Source organism: Manis javanica, chromosome 8, assembly GCF_040802235.1.
Source record: "Manis javanica isolate MJ-LG chromosome 8, MJ_LKY, whole genome shotgun sequence".
Classification (NCBI taxonomy): Eukaryota; Metazoa; Chordata; class Mammalia; order Pholidota; family Manidae; genus Manis; species Manis javanica.
This window is the reverse complement of record NC_133163.1, coordinates 107354020-107366713: the sequence shown is the minus strand read 5'-3', so window position 1 is coordinate 107366713 and position 12694 is coordinate 107354020. Positions and strand designations below refer to the sequence as shown.

Here is a 12694-nt window from a genome sequence, read left to right as displayed (position 1 = left end):
CTCATTCAGTATATTCTGTGACCAGGGCAAGCCTTTAGTTCTTTTTCCACAATCTGTAAATCACATGTGTGTGAAAAAATGGTGTTATTTCTGACTGCCAACTTCAAACCACCTTGAAATATTGTCTCCCATAGCATCTAGTTGATAAACACTCAACAATTAGCTGCTATTATGTTATTACTGGTGTTTCTCCCTCCCTAGACTGTGAGCTTCTTGAGAATAAAGATCATGCTCATCTTTATATTCTCAGACAACTAATGAATGAATCTGTCCATCCATCTCTCAACAGTCCATCCCTTAGACTTCAAGGGCAAAAATGTCTGAACAGACCCTTGGAGGCCTTGAAGAACCAAGGTGGATGTGCCCCCAAAAGCACCCTCATGTATCAGGGGCCACTCTAAAATGAGGGTACCATACAGCTGGTAGGTAAGTGAAATCCTTTTAGCTCCTCTGCTCTTTTGGTGCACTTAAGTTTATAAATTTGACCTTCAAGAGGTTTATGTGCCCTTCATGAAGCTGTCACCAAGCAGTGGTAAATGACCCAAGTCATCCAGCACTAAGAAATGAGAAATAAGAAATGACTATAGGCCCTACTCCTGCATATGCTGAATATAATACCCTCCTGCTTAAAAAGCCTTCCAAGCTTCTATTCAAACTTCCTAGTGTGGACATGAGGCCATTCTGCTATGGTCCTACTCTTATCTCCCCAGTTTCATTTCACACCCACCCTGTTCCAAATGAATCCTACATTTTAGCCACTCAACCCTCTCAGCAATCCATGGACATACAGTGATCCTGCCTGTGGACCTTTGACCAAGCTGGTGCCTCCACTGGGCATGCCCTCCCACCCTCCATCCCCTTTTCAAACAGGAAATCCCCTGCTGTCATGAAGTCCTCATTGGTCACCTCCCAGACCAGCTCTTCCCAAGTCCTCCAGGCTGGCCTCATGTCTCCTTCCTGTTCTACCTCAGTCCTTTGAGCAAGGCCCTGTTAGGACACACCAGTGCCACTATCATCCCTTGACTACATCTTTCCATCTTTCCTTTGCACTAGACAGCACACCCATCAATTATCTTACATAAAAGCAGTTCTCTTAAGAGGTGAAATCACCCTTGTCAATCCACACGTTGTTAGAAAAACTGCTTCGGAAACAGATTGCTATAGTGAAAAGTTTCCTCCTAATTTCTTTTGAAAAGAGCTTTTATGTCAACCAGACCAAACTGAAATTAAATGGAATTTAGTAAGGTCTTGTTATGCATTCAGAGCAACCCTGGAAGTTGTGAGGCTTCTCAGCTTCCTGAAATTTTTTTCCCCATTAGTGACAAACCTGTAGGACACGGGTCATTTGTTAGATGTCAGAATAAGATACAGCCCTATAATTAGAATTACGTGAATAGTACCCAATTGTGCAAGACTCATAAAACAACTCAATATTGAGGTTGAGGGTGTGGAGAGAAATTAAGGAACATTAGAAATACAGCTGTAAATAACTATAAAATACTAGACAGCACTGATAGGGTTTTTTAAGAAATCGTGCTGTTCAGTATTTTCTTTTACCAGCTGGCAAATAATATATACAGGTCTGAAAAATGTCTTACATAAAACAGTAAACACACCAGAAACAGAGCACAATACTAGAAGGTATGTTAAAACTAATGGGTCACGTTGAATCTAACTGATTGCAATCTTGCAAAAGGAATTCAATTTTCTTTAAATCTCAAGTCTAAATTTATGACATTACTATTTTTTTGAAATTTTATTTTGTTATCATTCTAATTTTTGAAATAACCAGTTAAGGCCCATGGGAAAGTTTATTCAAAATCAGGTTATGGGGGCTGTGTATATGTATACATGTATGTGTATCAGGAAATTCAACCGTATATTAATAAGTAAAGTTCCCCTATCTCTATCAACACCCCCGATGTGTTATTCCTTCCCATGAACCCTCAATAAAAGACTTTCTGCTTTAAACTGCATTTATTAAGAAATAATTCATTTTCCCACTGAAATTTTCTGAAATGCTCAGATACCTGCCAATTAAAACTTCTAATGAAAATAAGACAACCATGGTTATGAATTCTAGGTAAAAGTAAAGCAACATGATGCTTGATCTTATTGTGAGCCCTTGTAGACTTTTCAGGGAAAATTTATGCTGTTAGATTATTTTTAAAATTCACAAGAAAAGAGCAGGAAGATCCCTATTATTGTTTTCAACCTCCCTAGAGATTCAGTGACTCAGCAAACTGATGAAGGCAGGGATGGAACCGGACAGTAAAGAACCTTCTAGAGCTCACTCAGGGATTGAGTTCACCTTCGCCTTTTGCTTCTTCTGGTTCTGACAGGGCCTTGTTTTCTACTCAAACTGTCCCCTTCTGTGATCTGGGAAATAATTGTCTCTAGCTCCCTCAACAAAATAAGAATTATGCTTGATCCCCATACATGCCACCATGAAAAATGAGAATAACTGATATTTTACACTCTTCCTCTGAAAAGATCTTCTATTTTTGCTACAGCGTCTCTTATTTCTATTTTAGAAGTCTGACAACACAGCAATTTCAGTTATTGTATTTTAAAAGGCCATTCTCCTGAATAAAAACCACCAAAGTAAGAATTTGAAAAATAATAAAGGTACCCTCTTTTCCTAAAAGATAATAAAGCGTAGGGAAATATGACAAGAGCAGAATCTGCCCTGCAATAATGCAGCAGGAAAGAACAGTTTAAAAAGGACAAGGAAAATGGTACATTATCTCATTTTGGGGGAGTAAAGGGGATGAATTAATGCCACAACAAAATGAAACTGAAAAATTGCTAAATGAAGCTCTGAGTGGGGAAAATGAAAAATCAATGAAGGAACGGAGGGAAAAAGGTACATTTTTCATCTTCATGATGCTTGATTGGATTTGTAGAAATTCATTTTCAATTAATGTGTCTTGTGGCATTCAGCCAGGCTAGCTATGAACACAGCACATATTTTAATCAATTCTTTTCTATTAAGTTTGAAGTAATATATAATAATAGAGATACACCACTCAAAAGTATCTGCTGAAACTGGCTTCTGAAGTAAAATAATTTAATTTGGTTTGATTTCTGTGTTCTATTAAAGATAGGCCAACTTCCCTCTGAGGAACAGCGCCTGCTTCTCCTGCTGCCTAAATGTGGCCGGCCTACACATGTATCAGGAAACCAATCTGAGTGTATTCACTGGGGGAAAGGAAAGGGGTGTACTGGGTCCCAGGGCTTTTGGTAGGTTGGCTCATTATTCTCAGAAATGCCCCTCAGAGGTGGTTATCCCCAGAGAGGAGGAAACAGAGGTTCCTAGTTTCATCCGTTCATTCCCTCATTGCTTCCTACGATCACTTCTGCCTGAGGCCCAGCTATAGACACTGGGAGCACCGCAGTGAGCTAGGCAGACCTGATCTCCACCTCCTGGAACAAACATCCTTGGGAGGAAGGCAGGCAGTAAACAGAAACAAACACACAAATAAGTGACATAAAGGGAGACGGCAGAGCGATGAGCTGTTCCCCTGAGACAGTATGCACCTGCCGGCTTCTGACAGGGTGAGGGAAAGATGCAGGCTTGGAAGCCAGTGCAGGTGACTAACTCATCGCAGCTTGCCTGGAACTTTCTAGGTCTTAGCACCAGAGTCTCATGTGCCAGGAACTTTCTCATTCACAGGCAAACCAAGACAGGTGGTCACTCTAGAGCTCAATGCTGGCAAGGCTGAGCTCTAAACCCATGTGTCCCTGATGCCAAGGCGTGGGCTCTTGCAGGCACACCATACAAGCTGAGAGGTTTGCCTCCATCCTCCCTGTGGGGACCACCCACCACTGGGATTCTGCCCAGAAGCCAGGCAAGGCTGGGAAGAAGGTTGGTAGGTGATACTTTCTTTTACAAAGGATTTGCTGGGGTCCTAAGTCTTCAAGCTGTTCTTGTTGCCTCTGACTTTAGGGGGGGTAGGTGGAATGGAGAAATAGGGAAGAGGCTGCTCTAAGTTTCTCAATCTCCTTGCTTTCCTTAACGGATGAAGTTTCACGGTCAAAAGACTATACAATGAACGAGAACACCCAGGGAGAGAACTGTCTCAGACGCATGTAATGTGATGATGCAAACGGAAGCACCCAGCTCCACACCTGGTACAGAGCTGGTGCTTTTAAAAAAAGTGGTAATTAAGAAAATTATGCTCCTAGAGTATAAGTGCCCTGGAACATGGATGCTCACATGCCCTGACTAGCTGTTCTTCCTGCCTCTCACCCCTCCTGTTTGCCCAGCACCCCCTGCCAGGGGCATCCCTCTAGGGCTCGGGTCAGATCAGGCAAAGGGGCACCACTGAGGAACCAGGAGCAGAGCAATAAAGGACATGTTCGTGGCTTTGTGCTGATAACCCACCACAACTGGTCTCAACCCACATTTCCAGCCTCCTCATTATCAGTCCCTCCTACAAGTCAGTTAGACTAGATTAATGGTCCCTGAACTCACCCTATACTTCCTGGTCTCTGTGTCTTTGTTTATTCTATATATCGTCTGGCATATCCTTTTCCACCCATTCGATCCCTGTCTAGAAAAATCCAGTGCACCCTGCCAGACCATCACCTGCTGCAATCAAGCCCTCCCTACATACTCTGAAATTAGTGAGTATTTATGGGCTCTGTGCTAAGCCCTTGGCATGCATTATATCAGTCAACCTTTAACCTCTAAAGCAGGTCCTATTATGACCATACCTTTTTTTGCTGATAAGGAAACAATGTTGGAGAGGGTAAGTAACTTGCTAAAGATTTAAAGCCTACTCAAGAACAGAGGCAGGGTGTGAAGCTACATATAATTTATTTGAAGCCTATGAACTTAACCACTATTATCTTCAGTTTCTCTGTCCCCAGCACACACCTAATACCTCCACTTAACACTCCTGTCATATTCTGCCTTGAGTTCTAACAAGTTTTAATGTTAACCAGAAAGTCCCCTGAGGGCAAGAACCCACGACCATTTTTTCATTTGGTTTATAGAAGGCATTTCTTAAGTGTTTACTGACTGACCCATCAGAGAAGAGCTCCCCATAAATTGCTCCTGGCTCCTCATCACTCCAGGTCCCACTCCTACGCCTGAGGATTGGGTTTCCTGCAGACTTCAGTACAGGGGCAGGAAAACAGCAATATTTAAAGGCAGGGCACATGGGAAACAACTCTAGCTTGATAAAGTGGCATGAAAAAATCAGTGGTGCAAGGACCAATAAATGTTAGAGAAACAAGCTTTTCCATGGGCGGGGGAAAAAAAATGAAGCCCTATTCATACCATATATACAAAAATAAACTCCACATGGATTATTCTTTGTTTGTTCAACCAATATTTATTGAGCACCTAATATATGGCAGTGACTATTCCTGATATTAGGGATATTGCCATGAACAAAACATACAAGGCCACTGCCCTCATGGAGCTTACAGTCTAATACACAACAAATAAATAAGCAAAACAGGTAAGCTGAGCGTGGTATATATTACAAGATGACAAGTGCTATGGAGAAAAACAGAGTAAGGAAGAGGATGGAGGGTATGAGTAGGTGGGGTTACATGTAAGACCTAAAGATGAAAAACAGAACTCTAAAACTATTACAAAACATACCTTATGACAAACAAGACACACACACTGCACCAAAAAAAAATTAATAAGTTTATACTAAAATTAAAAACCTGTATATTACACGAGACCATAAACGAAAACCTTGACTGGGAGGAGATATTAGCATCCAGATATTTGTTGATAAATGATTACTCTTGCAGGTATACAGAGCTCCTACAAGTCAGCAGGAGGAAAGATAAACCAAATGGAAAAATGAAGAAAAGATATAAACAGTCAATGCATAAGGATGGAAGCCTGCATTGTCAATAGGCTGATGAAAAGATGCTCAGCCTCACCAGTAGTAATGAGTAGTAATCAGACCAAAGAAAGTTAAAATCAAAACAGAGATACTATTTCACAACTGGCTAAAATTATAGCCCAATGGTACCAAGACGTAGTGAGGATGTGGAAAAATCCGCCCTCTCATACTTGATAGGTAGAAGTGTATGTAGACTTTGGAGAACAACTGGGCAGTATCATGTCAATCTAAGGTCCTAGCAATTCCTCCTCTTAGCGAAGCAAAGAGACATGCTTGGCATTGTTTGTAAAAGAATAAAAATTTGGAGACAAAGCGAAATATCTAGCAAAATGATACATTACAATATAATTCAAATACATATATACAATATATATTCACACAATGGGATATTAGCCATTAAAATGAATAACTTGGATCTATATGTAACAGCATCAAAAACAAAATTGGGGAAAAGAGTGAGTTGCAAATTATATACAATAACATTTACTTATTTATATATTATAAGTACAAATTTGCATGCATTTTAAAAACATAAACTAAGCTAATAATGATAACATATACATTTGTACATAGTAAAAGCACTGAAACATGGCCTGGATAGAGACCAAATTGCCTTTGATGGGGGCAACTAGAATTGGGAAGAGTAAAAATGTAACATTTTTGTCTCTAATGTTTTCTTTTATTTAGAAACAATCTGAAATAAGCCAAAACATCAGTATTTGTCAATTCTAGAGTATATAGGTTTTTTTTAAATCATTCTCTATAATTTCCTATGTTAGAATTTTTTTTCCAATTAAAAAAAAAGAAGCAAAGAAGGAATGCTGGCTTTGGAGTCAAAGACCTGAGTTTGGCCCCCGCACCATCATCATTTGCTGAGACAGCCAACTACTTATTTTTTAAGAATCTAAGTCTCAGTTTCTGGTGCTAAAAAATCTGTGGTAATAATACTTCCCACAGAGGGAATGTGGGAATGTGGTCTCCATGCACCACCTTGAAACAAAAGAAATATTCAATAGCTGGTAGCTACTCAGAACAGGAACACAACCTCACCACCTCTCTAAGGGCAGAATGTGGACACCCAGGTTTCTGAGAAGTATTTCACAGCTAATTAGCAACCATCTCAACAAAGAGAAAGAGGATTCAATAACATTTACAAAGAAAAGAACTTCTCCCTTGACAGGACAATTTGTATTGTGAATACATTAATCAAGTACATGTCACAAATTGGACCTGCAGTTTTTCTGTAACACATTGGGGAAAAAGGCTTATACACGCATGATACCTTTCTGATACCTTCTAAAAACTGCACATTTTTGTTAAAGTTCCTAAGATTTTAAAATAGAGAAGTAACATGGTGTTGAACACTAGAATTTGAAACTCTAACATTTCATTTACTGTAAATAAATTCTGCCTCAAATTGTTCGGTAGCGCCTCCTGTGGGTCCGTGTGAATGACCATGAGACAAAACTAAAGCCTTAAGAGCCAAGTTTACTAATCAAGTGGGAGAGGAGCAGGGGAGGGGGCTGGACTGAGGGGTTGGTTGGGGGCAGGATCTGAGCACCTAACTCGGGTTCCGCAAGCGTTAAGTCGAGTTCACGCCATATCACAGTCCTGGCAGGAGGAGGTGAACTGAAGGACAGGCGCAAAGGCAGGGAGGAGCCGGTGGAAGAAGGTCCTGTCAGGGGAGGCTCCCAGATCTAAGGGGATCACCCATCAGCCACGGCTGGCCTGGGGGAAGGTGCGTGGGGCGCCGAGCACATAAAACTTGGGAGGCACTCTCAGGGTTCTACAGACACCCTAGGCACCTCCCTCACTGTATGCCCCCATGAAATAAGGCCTATCTGGCCTCCAAGTACTCTCTGTAGCCCAAAAGAGAAAAGAAACTCCAAGGGCACAGGGAGGGCACAGTCCTGGGAGGGAGGCTCACATGGGTGATATGACATTCCCTGTTCCATATTATGTCATCTTTTGGAAGCAGGGTAATGAACCTATTCCATTAGAACAAATGTCAGTAACTTTTCCACCAGAGACTTATAAAAATATGAGGGCAGTGAAGGCATCCCTAGAAACAGTATATATAGGTCACAGTGCTGGAGTGACACGGAGATGAGTGACTCAAATCTGACTCAACTCTGACGGAGCACAAGTCTGGACACCGCACAGAATATCTAGGGATCTGTTCAAACAGAATACTGGCATAGGTTTACTGCATTAACAGTGGGTTACCACTGCCTACCTGCCTGAGTTGGGCAGAAGCATCTACGTGGCCAGAGATGGATTCTGACAAGCAACCATTTACTGGCTGACTCTGCCATGGAGAAGTGGTGGAATGGAGAACCACCGAGCACACGGCCCCGCAATGAGCCACTCCATCAGCCCCGTCCACGTGCTGATGCCACCCCGACTATTCCCCCCACTGCTGTGGCTGCTCCTGCTTCTAGGAATTAGCAACACTGTTCTGATGAGACATCAGCACCTGGGCTATCTCAGCAAGATTTCTATAAAAATAAAGCAGGCACGCAGTATATTTCATTTCAATGTATTTCTGCTGAATACATTTCTCTTTTCCTCAGATACACTTCTCCTTTTTGTGCAATTAGCTGAATTGTCTATTCAGACAAAATGCCCATGGAAATAGAAGAAAGCCAAACTTTTCCTAAACAAGAATGCTACGTTGACTAGTACTATTTATCTCCTTTGAGAAAGGACATCCTCAGGCCCATCTCCCACATACAAATACAACCGAGCTATATGGACAGTTGGCCGCTCCTGCATTATCTGGGCTGTGAGCTGGTGGAGAACACTTCCTTTCTGGAGCACTGGAGTTCTTCAAGTCTGCTTCCCATCTCCTTAGCAGGTGTCCTGTGCAGTTTTCCCATTAAGTAAGGCTTCATTCTCCAAGATCTTAGGACCAGCCTCCACCTGGCACTTTCTGAATTACTTTTCAGTACTATTTTTCATTGCAGTTCCTTCTTTGTGGCCTAGGAACCCAAATTCCTAAAAATACTCTGTAGATATTTGAGTTCTCTTGACTCTGCAGTGTGAGGCTGGACAAATGGAGGCTGTGGTATTTGGTATTTTCACAAACAAGAGCCCTACCAGGTCAAATTTTCCTTTCAATAGCATGTCCTTCCTGTTTTGTTCAATGGTTCATCACAGATACATGCCACCTCTTTCCAGCAGAGAGGGAACACGTGTTCTTCCAGTCACACACAAAAAAAGGAATCGCTTCCGACCCACAGCAGCCTATCATTTTATCATCTTCCAAAGAGCCGGAGACTAAATCTGGAGAACAGCTCGTGTGACATGATCTGGAAATAGTTCAAGTGAGTGGATTAGGGTTGTGGGCTTAGTGCACGGGTCCTTTCCCCTGCCCCAACTTGGCTAATCATCAGGGATGGAAATTACTCTGAATCCTCTAAACACAGGGCATTTGGCAAAAATGTACTTTGGTGTTGTACATCTCAGCATACTGTACCACAGCTCTAAAATAAATTGTGTGCTCACAAATGGGTGATCCATTTAAAATGGCAGACTTTTGGGGTGTAAATAATTTAAAATTTTTGAATTGCTTTGTGTATAAATATTTCCTCAAAGGATGGGTAGTTAAGCTAGAACACAGCGCAGATCACAGAAGGGAAGAGAGAAGCTTACCCAAAGATCCCACTGGACCACAAGACTCCCAAAGGAGAGAAGGGCAGGTCTGCCTATTTGTCCAGAGATCAACCAAGTTACTTTTGCTTTTTTTAATTTGTTCAGCTTAACTCTGGGTGTACACAGCAGGGACCTAACCATCAGTGATAACAATAACAGCAGCTAATAGTCATTGGGCATTTCCTGTGTCCCAATGAAAATGCTCTAAGTACTTTATATCTATCATCTTATTTAACTCTTACAAAAAATCCTTATAGGCAGATATTGTTATTTACCCCATGTTACAGACAAGAACACTAATAACTTTTTGAAGGTTCACCACTAGTAAATGCAGGTCTGTCTGATTCTAAAGTCAAGGCTCATCTTCCTTTTCCCTAGCATCTCTCACTGCAAACCCATAAGGGTCTCTAACGGAGGGAGTGCCTGTGGATTCAGGGCCTGGGACCTAAGTTACTGGGACTTGAAAAGAGAAGGGAAGCCCTACTTTGCTGACTGGCTCAAGAGCCAGGAACCAGAAACTCCACCTTCAACTCTCTGAAAAGTTACTCATTATCTTATTTTCCCTGATCTATTTTGTTTCCTCCCCAAAATTGTTGCATTATGACAATCACTCAAAAAATCAAAGAGATGATAATCATATACTTTCAAAACCATTTCTTAGGAACTGCAAAAATATGCTGCTCTGTCTTGCCCCTGAGAAGTCACCATTCCGCACACTATTGTTGCAACAAGGTACTGTGTTCTCTTTCTAAAGCAGTGCAGCACAGTCAAGTGTAAGTCTTCTGCATAGACCTCAGTGGGTGATTTAAGCCAGGGCGAGGACAGATGCCAGCATGCACTGCACAGCGGGAAGTGGATCCAGGAGAACTGCTTTCGGTCTCTGTTAGTGGTAGGTTCTCAGCTTCCAAGGACAGTAGGTGGACTGGATTTTCTACTCTCTGCTTAACAGACAATTACCTGTTTAACAAGTGGGCCTCATTTACATACCTTAGGAACATCTCTCCAGATGGACCTGGATAGCCCTCTGGGAAGGACCAAGCCAGTGCGACTGAGCTGTCACAAACCTCTTCTGCTGGGGTTGGCAAGAAGCACTAGGCCCCCTGGCAGGAGTTCATGCCACCACATACCTGGACCAGCTCTCGGTCAGTGCTCCTGGTCCCTGCTCGCTGGTCTTCCTGGCTCTCTTCCCTTAGGTCCTTTCTACTCCTAGTCCACTGTCAGCTTTCCACCTCAGGTGCAGCAGCTTCTGAGGGACACTGGCCAAATGGATTAACTCATGCAAACCAGCACAGAGACCCAGGCCGCTGCTCCACAAACCAGAACACTGGTTCTCAGTCCTGGCTGCATACTGGAATCTTGTGCAGCTTAAAAACCAAACCAAAGCCCCCTGACATCTCGTGTCTCCCTCCTGCTAGGTTCTGGCATTTTTTAAAGCTCCCCAAGTGATTCTCGAGGGCAGCTTGGGTAGACAAGCACTAACATGAAAAGGAATCCCTTCCACTTCTGTGCTCACCAAGCACCTACATTACGGAGGGCGCAGGAGGCGCAACTGCTTTCCTCACAAGAGAAGTCCCAAAGAGAAACTGCCTCCCCCTCTAACTGAAAGAAAACTCCTTCAGACACTTCCATTGAAAGAACCATTTTACCCATCACAACAGCAAAGGGAAATAAAAGAAAGAAATGATAAAATGAAAGGACACCTTTCCCATTCACCTACAGTTGAAATGGGAAAAGGTAAAGGAATTCTATTAAATTACTATTTTAGTCACCAGCATAACATCATTGCCTAGTGGCAAAAATGTGAGTTCACTCTTTTTGAGAGCATATAAGAATTTGATTTTCCCTCCAGGTAATTTTCCCCTTGGCAGGAAAGCTGCTTTGGTTGACAAGGGACGGAGTCTGGGTGAGAGCAGGTAAGGAGGGTGACTGCGCAGGTGAGGAGGTAACACCTAGAGATGCACCATGGTTCACCGCCCGGCCCCGGGTTCCTCCCACCCCGGCTCCTAACATGTCTCCTGCTTCCTTTCCCGGCAAGCTAAAGAATGCAGCCGGATTCCACACAAAGGAACTAACCCCAGCAAGACTTTTTCAACAAAAGAATGAAGCCCAAGAGCAAGAACGACTCTGGAACCCAGGTGACACCAGACGGTAAGCTCCCCCAAGGAGGGTCCTACCGGCACAGCTCTGCAGTGCCCGGCACAAGGGCTGGTGGATATCTGGGGAAGGCATGGATGAGTGAATTTCCCCTTAAGTGCTGTCTTCTCAGTCCCTGTTTAGTTTCTGGCAAACCCTTTAAAGTCTAAGTGGGTCATAACTGGGGCTTGTTTTGTTTTTTATTTTTTGTCAAAGCCAGAACCAATGAACCAGTGATGGGAGGGAGATAACCAATCTCAGAAAGCCACCACAAAACGAGACTTAATTCAGTAGAAAGATCTAGCCTAGTGCGCTAGGCTACACACGAGACACTGCAATGTCTTTTTTCAGTGAACTTGACCCCATAAGATATATATTAATCCTTCATTTCAAAAGGGCCCATCCCGCCCTCGCTCACTGTTAGTTCTTCCATGCACAAATCCTTACTATATATGCTTGCCCACACAATGAAAATCAAGTAAGTCATTATTGGGCTAAGGACTGCAAAACCTAGGATAGTTAAGTTTTTATTCTGATGATGATGATAATGAAATTACTTTCTACGGAGATGGAAGGAAATACATTGGTTGACATTTAAGGATTCCAAGAACCTCAGTAATTATGCCTGGATGTTCTGGGCTGACTAAAGAAGCCTCTCATTTTTGTAAGCTATGTTTCTTCACAGACATTATGATTCAAATGACACCAACAGTGGATGGAGACTGGATTCCCACTCCCAGTGAATGTGAAGCTATCACACTGACAAGCTTTCAGACATCACGCGAGGGAAGGTAAATGGTCTCTACCATCTGCTACACATAAAGGGACTGCTTTTATTTCTATGTCAAATTGGTCCCACAATCTGGGTAGCTGGAGCTCACGAATAAAAATATACTTCTCTTCTAAAGACAGAATTCAAGATTCCACGATTGATCAATTCAGTATTCTGGGTTTTTCAAAATTTGGTCTGAATGACCTGAAGTGATTTAGTTATATCTCTGCATATTTCACCCACTATACAAAGTAATGATAAC

General features: G+C 42.4%; 1 protein-coding gene across 3 annotated transcripts in view; it reads right to left on the bottom strand.

The window, feature by feature from the left end:
* The window catches only part of MYZAP (myocardial zonula adherens protein), a 98251-nt gene that overhangs the window by 25602 nt on the left and 59955 nt on the right, over positions 1-12694 (bottom strand). The window contains exon 11 of one of the 3 annotated variants that reach the window (XM_073211905.1): positions 5306-9184. The exons of the other annotated variants lie outside the window; for them this stretch is intronic. Within the exon in view, the coding sequence (XP_073068006.1) occupies positions 9131-9184 (54 nt within the window). The 3' untranslated portion in view covers positions 5306-9130. Of the gene's footprint in view, positions 1-5305; positions 9185-12694 lie in introns of those variants that run through there. 3 annotated transcript variants of the gene reach the window in all.